General features: G+C 41.1%; 1 protein-coding gene across 2 annotated transcripts in view; it reads left to right on the forward strand.

The window, feature by feature from the left end:
- The window catches only part of SCARB2 (scavenger receptor class B member 2), a 64,888-nt gene that overhangs the window by 15,709 nt on the left and 32,331 nt on the right, over positions 1-16,848 (forward strand). For both annotated transcript variants that reach the window (XM_007455421.1, XM_007455422.1), the window contains exon 2: positions 2,958-3,115. In XM_007455421.1, coding sequence (XP_007455483.1) covers positions 2,958-3,115 — 158 coding nt within the window. The remainder of the gene's footprint in view (positions 1-2,957; positions 3,116-16,848) is intronic.

The following is a 16,848-nucleotide window of genomic DNA, read 5'->3' on the forward strand; positions in this document are numbered from 1 at the left end:
GGTCCTTAGTTGTGGCATGCGAACTCTTAACTGCGGCATGCGTGTGGGATCTAGTTCCCTGACCAGGGATTGAACCCAGGCCCCCTGCATTGGGAGCATGGAGTCTTAACCACTGTGCCACCAGGGAAGTCCCAAAAAAGAGACTCATTTTCATGAAATTAGATGACTTTGAAGGTATCTGTGGGCCTTCAAAATCCTCTAGAAGACAAATAATTATTATTTATGTGTTACACTTCTCATAGTTAACATACTAGTTTTAGGTAGGTTATATTCATGTTACTGAGCTGTTTCTAGGTGCTGTGTGTATACCTTATACCAGAGAAACTCTACCATATAACTTGTATAACTAAAATGTGTAGTAGGTTTATACCCATTTTATTAAAATGTTGTATGCTGAGGTGGGGTGGGAGAGTGGAGGAAAGGGGCACTGGGTTCCAGACCCAGTTCTGAGATGAAGCAGGTGTACAGCCTTGACCACAGGCCCTTCCTTACCCTGCCAGGGCCTCTGGGTTCCATCTGGTAAGCCTCTCCAGGTATGCTGCCCTCTCTCTCCGGACCGACTCTCTCCCTTGTTCCTCCCCAGATAGCTAAGACTCCTGTTTAGAAGATAAGATAAAAGACCATGAAACTCTTTAAAAAAAACTGCCTAAAATGATCGGTTAGGCTGCTCTATGGCCAGGGCAGGGAGAGAGTAATGTGTGCAGGGGCAGGCGGGGAGGGCTTCACAAAGGAGAGAGTCTGAGCTGGACCCGGAGTTTGGAGGAAAGGGGTTTCGTGGTTTGTCTTTAAACTTTTCTATCTCAACAATCTGATCTCAACTCAGTAAATCAGTACTGACAGGAAAGGCCAAGAATATTTCAGTAATGTGTTGTTTGGCTAGAAATCTGATGATTAGATGTTCTGAACTGATGCCAAACCACAAAGAGTCCCCAGTTCTATGACATGGCTGACTCATGGATGTGAATTGACTTCCAGCCCTCCAGATGACTGTTTTTGCTTTGACAAGCTTAGGTTTTCTGCATCCATTTATTCTGGTTCCACTTTGTTTTTCCCTGCAGAGATTCTTGGGATATTTTCCATTGAATAATAGAGTTACATCACTAAGTTCCCTTGCAACATTGCTTCTATTAAATTGGAGGGCTGGACTACTAAAAATTGGCATCCTGTTGTGTTCTGTGTCACGGGATGTTTTAGCATGTGATTTCTGTCATGTTTTGAAGCCGTCCCTCTGTTGACTGTCATTCAAATCCTCACTGCTAGAGGAATGACAGGTGATATCAGGGGTTGCTTCTCTTGCAATCTAGGTGCTGTGTTACTAGTGGCCCTACATTGTCTTTATCAGCAGATCCCATTTTCCTCTTTTAAAAATTTTTCTCAGTGTTAATTTTTTTTATTCATTATAAAAATTTGGAAAATACAGAATCTCATCCAGGAGAAAATAACAATGACCCAAATTCCAACATGCAGAGTTAGTCACTGTTTGCATTCTGGTTTATTTATTCTGTCTATGCTTTTATCCTTCTCGAGTACTTCAGTAATCTTAACTTTAAAAATGCAGTTTTTCTTTATTAACAAGTTAACTACTAAATGTTAGCTTTCTGTCTCTTAACTTTGGGTGCTGTATTAATCAGGCTTCTCTTGCAATGCTGGATAACAAACAACCCCCAAATCTCAGTGGCTTATAATAGTAACATATACTCCATAACTCCTTACGGCCAGGTTGGCTGCAGTTTGAGCTTAGCTGGGTCAGCCGACTTAGGCTGGACTCCTGGCTTCATGTCTGGTCTACACATTACCATTTTAGGGCCTTGGCTCAAGGATCACCAACTACCTGGGACAGGGCAACAGAGGGTGGCTGGTGGAAACTTGCCATATGCCTCTTAAGGCCTCAGCTCGAAGTTGGCGCTTTGCCATTCCACTCACATTCTGTTAATCAAATCAAGTCACTTGCCACACCTGAAGTCTGTAGGGTGGGAAGGATTCTCCTTCCATAGAGGGGCCATGGTGTATTAGTTTGCGAGAGCTGCCATAACAAATACCACAGACTGGGTGACTTGAACAACAGAAATTTATTGTCTCACGGTGTTCTGGATGCTAGAAGTCTGAGATCAAGGTGTCAACAGGGTTGATTTCTTCTGAGGCCTCAGTCATGTTGGATGACAGCCCATCCTAATGACTTCATTTAACCTTTAATTTCTCTTTAAAGACCCTATCTCCAAATACAGTCACATTCTGAGGTACTAGGGGTTAAGACTTCAATATATGAATTTTTTTGGGGGGGCGGGTGGCAGGGACACAATTTAGACCATAATCCATGGTAAGGGTGGGAAACAAAGGAAGGATTGTAGACAAAGAATACCCTAAGCACTTAACCTCAGTGTGGCTTAGCTTTCTCACCATTAAAACAGGGATATGCAAACCTATGTTAGGGGTTTGTTGGGGATTAGATGAGAAAATGCGTGTGAAGCCCCTGGTGGTGAAAGTGGTAGAGCTGGGTGTGGTTCTGCCTCAAATGGAAGAACCAAAGTAACCTTCTGGGGCCTCTCTTCCTGGTCTCTCACACGGGCGAGCTGGGAGTGTATGGAGCTTCTCAGAGTGGCCTGACTTCCACGGAAGCTGTCCGATCAGTAGTCTCTTTGTGACGAAGCAAATAAGGCCTTTCGGGTACTCAGACTGTGGCCTTGGTTTTGGTGACACCATGTTTCCACCCATGAGCTATGGCTCTAGCATCCTTTCTTTACCACAGATACTTATAGAAAACCTGTTATGGCTTCTGAGGGCTGTGGGCTTCATATTGGCGTAAGGCATGTCCCTGCTCCCAAGGAACAGCAGCTGAATGCCTGTGGAAAAAATAAGTGAGCCGGGAGGTCAAAGGACAGGGTGTCCCTCGTTCTGCCTCTGTGTTCAAAGCCAACTGCCTTACACTACGTAAATCCCCTTTTGGTTTTCTCCCCTAGAATGTTGTGTTAAGGAATGGCTCGGAGACCTTTGAGTCCTGGAGGAAGCCCCCTCTGCCCGTGCACACCCAGTTCTATTTCTTCAATGTCACCAATCCAGAGGAGGTCCTCAGAGGGGAGACCCCTCGGTTGGAAGAAGTGGGGCCCTACACCTACAGGTGAGTCCCGACCCCCTCCCTGCCATACCAGCGAGAAAATGGAGTGACCCCCTGCTGTGGCCTGAGCCCCTATCTCTTCCCACCAGCATCCTCTGTGTGCTGCGTGGGGGGCACATGTTCTGGCTACAGTTGTCTGAAATGCTGCTGGTGTTTGGCACACGTGTGTCAGTAGCTTTGTGGACCTGGCCAGACTCAGCCTGTTACGTTTAGAAACGCAGCTCTTCCTCCTAAGGTGGCAGAATGTGGCTACTAAGCGATGGAGAGCTGCCCTCCACTCCCTACCCTTTTAAGGTCATCCTGCGATTTTCTTTGGTGACTTTTAGGGTCTTTTCCTATTTCTCTCCGCCACATACCTAGTTTTAGACCAGTTCCTAGAATTCATTGTTGGTCTGGAGACAGGACTTTCTGTCTCTTCTTTTTCTTTTTTTTTTTAACTGAGGTTTTTTTAACAACTTACAATGTTGTGTTACTTTCTGCTGTACAGCAAAGTGATGCAGTTATACATATGTATGTACATTCTTTTTTTATATTCTTTTCCATTATGGTTTATCGTGGGACAGTGAATATAGTTCTCTGTGCTACACAGTAGAACCTTGTTGTTTTTCTGTCTCTTCATATTCACTCCTTTTCCCACTCCTCCAGAGTACAGGAGACAACCAGGTGGTGGGGTAGGTTAGAGTCTTTGGCAGTGACCATCAGTTCCAAATGCTGGGGGAGTTAGGAGCATTGCTTTAATCATTTTTTGAAAAGATTAGTAGAGGGAGATGCTGGGGGATCTTATGGTCGAGGTAGTTTCCCCACTGTTGCCGTATCCCCACAACCCGCTAGGACAGTACACTGCCCCACACGCCTCTTTCCAACAAAGTTTCTCCTTACCAAGTTTAAAAAAATAATAGTAGAGGAAGCAGACAGCAATATCTTTCTTCTTCAGAACTGCTGCATGGTAAAAACGCCTCACAATTCTATCGTAACCGATTGCTCAATAAATGGTTGCCACCTGATTCATTTACTGTGAGTCAGCACTATCTCAGCGCTGGAATTGAGAGATAAAAATCCCGATCCCTGCCTCAGGTGCTTATGGTTTGACTCTGGAGTCGAATGACCTGTTGTGAACCTCACTTCTGCCACTTACTAGTCCTCCGTGCCTCAGTTTCCTTATCTATAAAGTGGGGATAAAAATAGGACATCCACCATGGGATTGTTATGAGGACTAAGTGAGTCAAGTATGTATAAAGTGCTTAGACTAGTGCCTGGCACAGAATTAACGCTAATTAAGTGTTTGATGTTATTATTAGTCTTAGGGGATTGTCTTAGTCCGTTCTGTGGAAATCAGTACCCAGAATTGTAAAGATGAGCTTTATCATTATATAGTAGAATTTTTAAAAATAGACAACACTTGGGTCCTCATTTTCAAAAGCGTTTTTATACCTTTAAAACCTCGAGAAACTCCAGGTACTGGGTAGAACCAGGCCTGCATTTGAGGCTGTCCAGCTTCGTGACAATTAGAAGTTGAGCCAGAATTAGGCTCTGAGCGTCCTGTTTGTTTGTTTTGCAGTTTTAACCATTTTTATGGTGATTAAAAAAAAAAACCCACATAAGATGTACCATCTTGGGCTTCCCTGGTGATGCAGTGGTTAAGAATCCACCTGCAAATGCAGGGGCCACGGGTTCAAGCCCTGGTCCGGGAAGATCCCACATGCCGCAGAGCAACTAAGCCTGTGCGCCACAACTACTGAGCCTGCGAGCCACAACTACTGAAGCCCGCATGCCTAGAGCCTGTGCTCTGCAACAAGAGAAGCCACCGCAATGAGAAGCCCGCGCACTGCAACAAAGAGTAGTCCCCACTCGCCACAACTAGAGAAAGCCCACGTGCAGCAGCGAAGACCCAATGCAGCCAAAAATAAAAGAATAAATAAATTAATTAATTTTAAAAAAATTATTAAGGAAAAAAAAGATGTACCATCTTTACCATTTTTTTTTTGCGGTACGCGGGCCTCTCACCGTTGTGGCCTCTCCCGTTGCGGAGCACAGGCTCCGGACACACAGGCTCAGCGGCCATGGCTCACGGGCCCAGCCGCTCCGTGGCATGTGGGATCTTCCCGGACCAGGGCATGAACCCGTGTCCCCTGCATCGGCAGGCAAACTCTCAACCACTGCGCCACCAGGGAAGCCCCATCTTTACCATTTTTAAGTGCAGTTCAGTAGTGTTAAATATATTCACATTGTTGCAAAACAGACCTCCAGAACTTTTTCATCTTGCAGATCTGAAACTGTATAGCCATTAAATAACTCCTCTTTTCTCCCCACCCTGGACCCCTAAGAACCAACATTCTACTTTGTTTCTATAAATTTGATTGCTGTAGATATCTCATGTAAGTGGAATCTACAGTATTTGTCTCTTTCTGGTTTTGTTTTGTAACTAAATTCCTTCCGGCGAGATGGATGACTTCCTCCCTGCAAGAATAAACTCACCTGAGAACTAAAGAAAAACCCCAACAAACAGTCTTCCCTCTGGGTCTCCTGGGCCTGTTCCTGTCATCATTATCCTCATTGAGAAAAAGACATGGGTTCTAACCATAACCCGAGGAAACCCAGTGTTCCATTAAGACATCTTCTGGGCCATTGTGTCTGCTGCCTTAATATGCTGTTGTAGATGTGGTCATGGGAATAAATAAATCCTGGAAGTAAGACAGCGTCCAACTGTTACCATACTTCCTGCACGTTCCCATCTTAGAGGGACCTAAACTGACTCCTGAGGGAAGCCTGGGAACATCTCACAAGGGTCCTTAACCCTTGATCCATAGATTCCCTAAGGGGTCATGGATAGAATTCAAGGTGGTCTGTGACAGTCGTTTTCATTAACCACTCACTAAAATTTAGCATTTCCTTTGAGTATAAATGTAGGCAACAGATCACAGCAGTGTTAGCAGTACCGTGGCTTCACCACTAATGGAAACACAGATATCGTTGTGTCTCATATAGCTGTTGCTCAAAATATCATTCATGTTCATAAATACTTCAAAATTACAGTAATTGTGGACTTCCCTGGTGGCGCAGTGGTTAAGAATCCGCCTGCCAGTGCAGGGGACACAGGTTCCAGCCCTGGTCCGGGAAGATCCCACATGACGCGGAGCAGCTAAGCCCGTGTGCCACAACTACTGAGCCTGTGCTCTAGAGCCCACGAGCCACAACTACTGAGCCCATGTGCTGCAACTACTGAAGCCCGCGCGCCTAGAGCCCGTGCTTCACAATAAGAGAAGCCACCTCAATGAAAAGCCCGTGCACCACAACAAAGAGTAGCCCCCACTCGCCTCAGCTAGAGAAAGCCCGCATGCAGCAATGAAGACCCAACGCAGCCAAAAAAAAAAAAAAATTACAATAGTTGTTAGACCTGCTGCTACATCTTATTTAAAGTGTCAGTAAAGAAGTACACATATTGCCACATCACAGATTTTTACAGTGACACCTGTATTTCAGTCATTGGTTTCCTTTGTAATCCTGGGTATTTTATTTTCTGTATGTAAAGACATTTATCTGAGAAAGGATCTACCAGGCTGCCACAGGGCCCAAGGCACAGCGAAGATAAGAATCCCAAGAGCAGATCCTGTAGGTTGGAAGGCAGATTGGTCACTCACTGATATTTCATTTTTGCTCCATGAGTTTTCCTGCCTCCGGTTTTCGCCCTGCCCTGGTCTCTCCCATTTCACTGCCACAGTGATTTTCCAAAGCACACAGCTGACATTTCCTTTCCTTCCCTGCTCAGGGTCCTAGTGACTCTCCCTGTGTGATGTTCAAGGCCTGAGCACCCCGGCTTCTTCTGTATATATAGCCTCTTTGTTTGATTTTAATTTAATTTTTTGGCACTCTCAACCTAGAATTTTATTCTCTAACCAGAGCTAATTCTATGCTATAACCAGAACTGTCCAATAGAAATTTAATATGAGTGTCAACTTAAAAAAAAAAAAAAACAGGGCTTCCCTGGTGGTGCAGTGATTGGGAGTCCGCCTGCCGATGCAGGGGATGCGGGTTCGTGCCCTGGTCCGGGAAGATCCCACATGCCGTGGAGCGGCTGGGCCCGTGAGCCATGGCCACTGAGCCTGCGCGTCCGGATCCTGTGCTCCGCGGCGGGAGAGGTCACAGCAGTGAGAGGCCCACATACCGCAAAAAAAAAAAAGTGCAACGTAAGAGTTGTGAGTTGAGTTTATTCTGTGTCATACGGAGGACTATAGCCTAAGAGACAGCCTCTCAGATAGCTCTGAGAAACTGTTCTAAAGAGGTAAGGAAGGGGAACTTCCCTGGCAGTCCAGTGGTTAAGACTCCACGCTTCCAATGCAGGGGGCACGGGTTGGATCCCTGGTCAGGGAACTAAGATCACATGCCACTAGGTGCAGCAAAAAAAAAAAAGAGGTAAGGAAGGAGTCAGAATATATATGAATTTTTTTGCAGGAAAAAGAAACGTAGTCAAAACATCAAAAGATTACTTCTAATCACAAAAACAGACATCTCAAATTAATGATTTTAGTGCTTTTCTATGTATGGGAAGATGCAAGAATCTGAGGTCATTGAAATATTTCCTTAGGTATGTACCTTAATTATCTAGGGGCTGGTATCCAAAGCACAAAATGCTTCCTGTTTTTCTCCATCCTGAATTCCCTTCAGGCTCAGTTTTGGTAGGCAACTGCAGGAGCTAATGGCTTGATCCTATAGAACTAAAAGGACAAGCAACATTTTTTTGTTGTTTACAGTGCCCCATGTTGGTCATAAATTTGACCAAGGCTTGGGAGACATTTCATGACCAATTTGTCCCACAGCCCTAGGAATGCTTATTCCTAGGTCAGGCAAGGATCTTAGTGATAGGCCATTCATATGCTATATCTGGCTTAGGCCCTATTAACCTAAACAACCTAAAATCCTCTGGATCTTCTGTTTTACTACTCTATTATGATCCAGGAAATGTTTTCCCCTTGTTGTTTCTTCCCATATTTAAAGTTGCACTATTACAATTAACTTTATCTGTATATATGTGATATATATGTGATCATATATATATGTGTGATCAATTGCCTCAAGATATTTAGCCATCATTAATTTTGTTGGAGGCCTGGTTACACATCAGGTAATGCAGGATACAACAAGCTTATAAAATAGAATATAAGTAAAATAACGAGTAACATTAATAAGATAGTACAGCAGAGAGACAAAAAGTATAAATAGTTTGAAAACAACAAAGAGAGAACAAGTTAAAACAACGATTAGTATAACTAGTTGTAATCTGGATCTCAATAAGCCATCAAGTCCAGAGGGGAGCCAGTTAGAGAAGCCAAATTCTGGAGAGATTAGGTAGAGAGAAAAAGATAAATGTTTCATCCTCATTTGCAGAGGTATACTTCATCAGCTTGCCACATATCCTAGTTAGCATAAGACGAAAGGTTTTCTGGAACACAAAGATTAAAAGCCAGTATATTTCAGAAAAAAATCATAAGATTATAAATCATATTTATCAGTTCATTAAGTTCCATATAATTAATTCTTGTTGATCTTGATAAACGCATCAGGTTTTCTAGTAGGGTTTTATAATTTCTTACCCAGTTCAGTGGTATGATCTAAAAGTCATCAGAAACCTGTATTTGTCAAAAAATCCTTTTAATGAATTTTCTTGAAGATTTTCATGTTTGTAAAAGCATCAGAGTAAAACAATGACTGTCTATAAATAACAAAAGACTTAAAATGGCATGGTTAAAGATTTGACTACAGTGCAGTTGACAAAGCAAATTGGTTATTTCTGTGACAATACAACATTTTAAGGAATAATTAGAATCATAACTGTATAGCACAGGGAATTATAGTCAATATCTTGTAATAACCTATAAAGGATAAAAATCTGAAAAAGAATATATATATATATATATATATATATATATATACACACACACACACACCTAGAAAGAATTTATACACCTATAAATTCTTTCTAGGTGTGTGTATATATATATATATATACACACACACCTATAAATGATAAGAGTCTGGAAAACAATCTGAAAAAGAACCTGTAGAGGATAAGAATCTGAAGAAATCTGAAAAAGAATATATATCTATATAGATAGATATATATACATATATATACATATATATCTATATCTATCTGAATCACTTTGCTGTACACCTGAAACTGACACAATATTGTAAGTCAACTATACTTCAGTAAAAATTAAAAATTTTTAAAACCTTAATTTCTAGTGAAAACTAAGAAGCAATTATGTACTTTTATGTTAGCATTCTGTAGATTGGCAAACTTATAAATACCATTTATGATTTTTAAAAACATGCCCTTGGGGCTTCCCTGGTGGCGTAGTGGTTAAGAATCTGCCTGCCAATACAGGGGACATGGGTTCGAGCCCTGGTCTGGGAAGATCCCACATGCCGCAGAGCAACTAAGCCCATGCACCACAACTACTGAGCCTGTGCTCTAGAGCCCACTAGCCACAACTGCTGACCCCACGCACCACAACTCCTGAAGCCTGCGCACCTAGAGCCTATGCTCTGCAACAAGAGAAGCCACCACATTGAGAAGCCCATGCACCGCAGCGAAGAGTAGCCCCCACTTGCTGCAACTAGAGAAAGCCCGCGTGCAGCAACGAAGACCCAACGCAGCCAAAAATAAATAAATTTTAAAAATTAAGATCTTTAAAAAAGAATAATTAATTTAAAAATAAATAAAAACATGCCCTTTTATGGAAAAATTTTCAATGTGACACAAAACATTTATTAATGGTGCTAAATATCTTTAATTTCTCTATAAAAGGAAGCCATTTTCAATAATCAGGTTTTCAGTATCTTTATTTGGGAATGATCTAGATATTTAGTACAGTTCTATCATTTAACTTAACTTAGCAAAACTCTAAAGTTTCAAGTTACCAAAAATCTGGAGAAACTATTTTTAAGTAGACATACCATAAAACATAATAAACAGTACACTAAATGGCTCTTATCCCATTCATACCTATTTAACTCATTTGTTTCCAACAATTATATTTAGATTACCCATGAAAACTTCAGGAGACATTAGACCAAGTCAGCCATCATTCCAAGCTATTTTTCTTGCTGATAAATTTTAAAACAGAAATAATATGAACATATTTGACTAGGTTCAATAAAAGTAAGACATGTCTGTATTAATTAAACCAACAAACTTAAACTTTAAACCAAATATTCATTTAATATTGAACATTTCCCAGATCACATGAACTTGAAATTCATTTGGATTCGTTTCTGTTACATTCAAAAATATTTAATTTCTAAGTGCCTCCTGTAAGTCAGTTAAATAGGGCTCCTTTATAAATTAATATTGATGATACTGTCTGGAGGAAGAGGCATATCTATAATGTACACACAGACATATAACAGACATAATCAGAGATCTCATAACTTCATTTTATAACTTAGTCGTGAATCAGGTATTACAATATAAACTTACTAGTTTATAAATAACAGTTGGTGTAAGTTAAATTTATTTGTTAGATGACTTAGCCTTTTTACAAAGACAGTTGCTTTCAATTCCCCAAAGAACTGGTCTGCCTAAATGATATCAAATGATTGATTTATACAACTACATTTTCTTTAATTTTCTTTTTTATATCAATGAGAAGATTTCCAGCTACACTGGAAATTAGGAGTTCTATGTTCTAGAACTTTAGGGTTCATTTTATCATGCCTTCAAAAGTTTGCACAAGACATTCAACAAAGGCCCTCTTTCTGAGTGCACAAGTCAAACCCAGACCAACTTACCCTAGGGGCAAAAATAAGTCTCCACTATTGCTTTATTAGGCCCTGAATGTTAGCCCCCATTTTTTGTTTCATATTGTGCGGGCTCAGGTAACTCTGTTTCCCTTAGTATGTTTAATTAATACTGCCTTAGGGGCAGATTTATATGCTCTGTATTATAATACCAGGCAGGAGAAGCATTCCCCAGTGAGACATAATGTCTATCCCACAGTATAATCAGGCAAAAGAGATGTAACCATCTCACATAAAGCCCATTCAAATATGCCAATTTTTTTTTAAATTTATTTTTGCCTGTGTTGGGTCTTTGTTGCTGTGTGTGGGCTTTCTCTAGTTGTGGCAAGCAGGGACTACTCTTCGTTGTGGTGCGTGGGCTTCTCATTGCGGTGGCTTCTCTTGTTGCGGACCATGGGCTCTAGGCACACGGGCTTCAGTAGTTGTGGCACACGGGCTCAGTAGTTGTGGTTCACGGGCTTTAGAGCACAGGCTCAGCAGTTGTGGTGCACAGGCTTAGTTGCTCTGCAGCATGTGGGATCTTCCCGGACCAGGGATTGAACCCGTGTCCCCTGCATTAGCAGGCAGATTCTTATCCACTGCGCTACCAGGAAAGCCCCAGATACGCCAACTTTTAAAAAATAAATTTTTCTCTCAATTCTATCAACTCTTATACCTTTAACTTTAGCCAAGTGACCCAGGCCCTTTTGTCAATCTTTAACTTGATTAATTAGCCTAACTGTTGCCTCAAGCAATTGCTGGTTAGGTATCTTAGTATAATTTTATTCCAGCCTTTAAAAAAAATTTTTTTTTTTACTGGGCTAAATAAACGAGGCTTGTTTGGGACCCTTTAATGTTGGGGGGACCAATAGGGGGGTCTCTTTGGCCCATTCAACTTTAGGTAATGTTGTATCAAAGCCTTTGTTTTTTTTGTTTGTTTTATTTTGTTTTTTGGCCGCGCTGTGCGACTTGCGGGATCTTAGTTCCCTGACCAGGGATTGAACCTGGGCCCTCGGCAGTGAAAGCACAGAATCCCAACCACTGGATCACCAGGGAATTCCCTGAAGCCTTTGTTTTAATCTCATCAATGTCCATTTTATTTATCGCATTTTTAAATCACCATCTAAAGATTTCTATCCTGCTGGGACGAGTCCCTTTAAAATTTCCACCTTGTTGGGAAGCAGTCTCTTGACTTTCCCCTCAACATTTCCTAGTCCCTTGTTAATCAACCGGATTAACGTTAATTAAACTAATGTTTTTATTAGTATCCTAAGACCCATCAAGGGAAAGCCAAGACTACAAATAAGGCTTCCCAAATCGTTTTGTTTTATTTTATTTTAAACTATGGAAATTGTTAAGGTTAGAATTTTAAGAATTCCCATAGTTTATTCAGAGGTTGTTAATAAACCTCTGTATCTACCTTTTAATTTGCTCTTTTCATAGGTACCAATAAAACAGCTATTTATAATGAGAGCTCTCTAAAAATTTACCAATTTAGAAGTTTCTTCAATTTAAAAGATCCATTGTCTGGCCATTGATGAGTAGTATCTTAATAGTGATAACCAGTAAGATGCAGCAGGCACCCGCAACAAGAGAGTGCAAAGGATACAGCCTTCAGAAGGTCCAGAAAATTTACTCCAAAAAATAGTCTAAGAGGGCTTCCCTGGTGGCGCAGTGGTTGAGAGTCCGCCTGCTGGTGCAGGGGACGCGGGTTCGTGCCCCAGTCCGGGAAGATCCCACATGCCACAGAGCGGCTGGGCCCGTGAGCCATGGCTGCTGAGCTTGCGCGTCCGGAGCCTGTGCTCTCTGCAACGGGAGAGGCCACAACAGTGAGAGGCCCGCGTACCGCAAAAAAAAAGAAAAAAAAAAAAGTCTAAGAAAATAAAGGCCTTTGTTGTACAGGTGGATGCAACGAAGGTTGAGAAGACAAAGGTCCCTTATGAACTGGGACCCCTTATGACAAATTTTCCTGAGAGCTGGCACAGCCAGACAAAAAGACTGTTTGGAATCCCAGTCTATTTGACAGGCTGTCAAATGTACATCATATGTGTACTTTTCTGATGGCGGACACTGTGCTCTCAAAACACAGAGCAAAATGCCTAAGACGATCAGGTAGAACATTTACATCTCAAAGGCATAGGGAGAGAAATGCAAGTTCCTCCTAAGTCCTAAAAGGGCTTTTGTTCCTTTAAGGTCAGAAATCTGAAAAAATATTTTATCAAGCTGGCTTTCACTAACTGGGTATGCAAAAACCAGTTTTGGAATGGCAAAAAGAGCCCCATCTCAGCCATTTTTCGGGTGAGATTTCCTTAGTTCTCACTTAAGTACTTGCAAGTATAAATTCTGTACATCCCTAAACCTGGCTGGGTTTTAGTTGTTAGTTGGAGGTTGGCTTTCTGATACCCCTCATTTCTCTGTTTGAGAAACTGTTTCCTATTTTAAAGTTGAATTTTTCAGGAATAAAATTTACTAATGAAATTGTGTGATGGGCAATGTGATGCTTGTGAGCTTAACCCCTCTAGGTGTTACCCTAGAGTCACTTTTGCTCTTCTATGTGTCTCTTCTAAAACAACCATTGGTGCTGGGATCAGTGAGTGGCCACCTCTCATACATGGTCCCCAGACAAGCACGTTTTAAACTAATGATTGGGTTTCCTTATGGGACTCTGCTTCCATCACTCCCATAAATGTCTTAGTTGCCTGAGAAGGCCATAACTGACTGGGAGGACCCTTGTCTCTCTTCCCCTGAGCAAAGCTTTCATGTGATATCTTCACTTTTATCCCGACAGAGTCTGTTAAGGTAGCCAAATTGAGGAAGGCTGTCAGGTCAGCTTCCTACTTAATCACCTAGTCCAAGCCTCCTTAGGGTCTTTCAGCTGAGCAAACTCATCGCAGTGTTTATCACCTGAGGGTAACCTCAGTGTCTTTCAGTTGAGCAAATATAGGCACCTCTTCTGGAACCTAAGTTCAAGGATAACCTACCTCTCATAGCGAGGAGTTTAACAACCTCTGAATAAACTCAGGATCTTCAGCTAAGGGTGGGAGATCCGGTACCAAGAGAGACTCACTTAAATTTGTCTGGACTCGTTGAGGAGGCAGACTAAGGAGCCCTGCTGGTGTCAAGGCTCTGGATCCTTGTAGAATTCAGGCGGAGAGAAGTCTGCTCTGGGTCTTCATGGTTGCCAAAACTGCTGACAAAAAAAAAAAAAAAAAAAAAAAAGGCACAACATAAGAGCTGTGAGTTGAGTTTAGTCTTACTGAGGCCTATAGCCCAGGAGACAGCCTTTCAGATAGCTCTGAGAAACTGTCCCAAAGAGGTAAGGGTGGGGCCAGGATATATGTGAACTTTTTTGCTGGAAAGAAACACATAGTTGAACATCAAAAAGTTACTGCTAATCACAAAGAATAGACATTTCAAGTTAATGATTTAAGTTGTTTTCTATGTATGGGAAGATGCAAGAATCTAGGGTCATTGAAATATTTCCTTAGATATGAACCTTGACTATCTAGGGGCTGATATCCAAAGCACAGAATGCTTCCTGTTTTTCTCCATCCTGAATTCCCCTCAGGCTCACTGTCGGTGGGCTACTGCAGTGGCTAATGGCTTGATCTTTGTGGAACTGTAATTGCAGGCAACATTTTTTTTTTCTTTACATGAGCCACATATGTAATTTAAAATTTTCTAGGAGTCACATTAAAAAAAAAGTAAAAAGAAACAGGAGAAGTTAATTTGAATATTTCATTTACCTCCAAACTACTTAAAATAGTATCATTTAAACATGTAATCAATATTCAGAATTATTAACAAGGCACTTTGCATTCTTTTTTTCATATGAAGTCTTTGAAATCCATGTGTATTTTACATTATAGCACATTGAATTTAGGACTAACCACTGTTCAAGTGTGTAATAGCCTCGTGCGGCTAGTGGCTACCATAGTGGACAGCACGGTTCTAACCAAACTCCAATTAATTTTACAGCCCTAGACACCCTACCCTGTCAGTAAGCATGCCGTTCCCTCAGTCAAGGAGGAACTCCACCACCTCTCTCCGTTCTCCCCTAGATTTTCCCTGACTTTGAATGCACTCTGCCTGGTATGTGATAAAGTGAAAGGAAAGAACCAAATCCTTTCATCTCTGAATATCCAGTGTCCAGTGAATATTTATAGAATAAGTGAATGAAACATCCTCAGCCGTGGTTTAAATCCACAGGACACAAGTTGCTCAGCTGGAACCCCAGGACTGAATCAGGGAAACCCAGGACCCAAGGACAGGTTCAGGAAAGGGGAATAGGGTCCTGAAAATGAGTGACTTTGTTTAGGAACGGCTACTCACATGTGCATTACAAACTGCTAAGTGTTCCTAGTGGGGTTGAGTGGGCTGTGAACTGGGATTTGTAGGAAAACCTGGCTTTTTAGGGAGACCTACAGCCCCTCTAATGGGTCTTTTGTAATCATTTGGTGGATCTGATCTCTGTCACTTGTGACTTAATTATGCTATTGTTTAGCTACACGGGAAAGACAGAACATTCCAGTAGCTCTGCCCCAGTATTTGATAGTCCCACAGGTTCCCTCCAGACTGAGTCAGCTGTGTGTGTGCAAAGAAGGCGAGGGCATGCGGCCCCCCATTGGTCAGTGTGGACTGGCCTGGGGTGGGAGTCTCTGAGATGGGGAGGCCATGCTGGGCAGTGCAGGGCCTGATTGATTGGACACACAATTTACAGTGGCACATTCCCCATGACTTTCACGCATTCATGAGTTCAGAATATTAGTGTTTTTGGAAAAAGATGGTGGAAGTTCAACATGTAGATAAAAAACCAGTCAGTCTGGTTTAAGGAATGTAGCGCGTTATTTACATTTTTATTAAGCTATGGATGGAGCAGCCCTGGAACAGGTCTGTTGACACAAAGCTAATTTGCCTCACGATCCTGTTGCTTAGTGACCTACTTGCCTAAAATTGTGTATCCAATGGCTTCTGCAAACTTTTTAAGATTTTTCATTTTGTCCGGTTTCTTCTTCTATTTTGCCTACTATTTAGCATTTCAAGAATTTTTAAAAAAATTAATTTGTCCAAGGGCTCTATCAGCTAACTTTCATGTTTCTAACATGTGTTTGCTGAATTTACAATATCCCATTAAACATCTTCTCCTTGACTTTCTTAGTTTTGCTGTTTGGATTGTTAATTTCTTTTATAAGGTCTTATTAGTGCTTGATAGTAAGGAAAAAGATGTGAGGGACAAATATTTCATAAGTGTTTTTTAATTATTATTCACTGACCATTAAGTAATACTGGATTATAAAGTAATCAACATGTACAATATCATATATAGCATTACCTTTAAAAGAGTAAAATATATTTTATATTATAAAAGTAATATATATAAGCAGCAAAGATAAAGTTGAAAGTACAGGAAAGTAAAATAAAAAAACTGCTACCCTCCATGGTTTCACTGTCTCAAAGATAACCAGTGCTGATGGATAGATTCTCAGTCATTTTCACATGGTTGTGTTTTACTTTTACATGGTTATACTGTATATACTTATGCATGTTCATGTACATACGTGTATATTCTACTTGCTTAATATTACATCAGAGGTATTTTCCCATGTATGTGTTAGTCATTATACAAATATATTTTTGTGATGATAATATTCAAGAGATAGAGGAAATATATTACTATACTTAACCACTCCCTTCTTCTTGGATATGTCTATCAGTTCTCGTTCCATCCTTTGGTTACCACATGGATTGAATGTCCTCCTCATGTTTGCCAACCGATTGTGTTTCCACATTCTTAGTTCTTGTCCTTTGCCAGTTTGCCTGTCTGGGTTTCAGTGTATTCATGCCACTCCATAAGCTTTTTATATAATAACGATGTTAACCCTGTGTCACAATTGTGGCAACTGTTTCTCTATTGTTTGCTTTTTTTTTTTTTTTTTTTTTTTTTTTTTTTTTTTTGT

Source organism: Lipotes vexillifer, unplaced genomic scaffold (assembly GCF_000442215.2).
Source record: "Lipotes vexillifer unplaced genomic scaffold, Lipotes_vexillifer_v1.1 scaffold749, whole genome shotgun sequence".
Classification (NCBI taxonomy): Eukaryota; Metazoa; Chordata; class Mammalia; order Artiodactyla; family Lipotidae; genus Lipotes; species Lipotes vexillifer.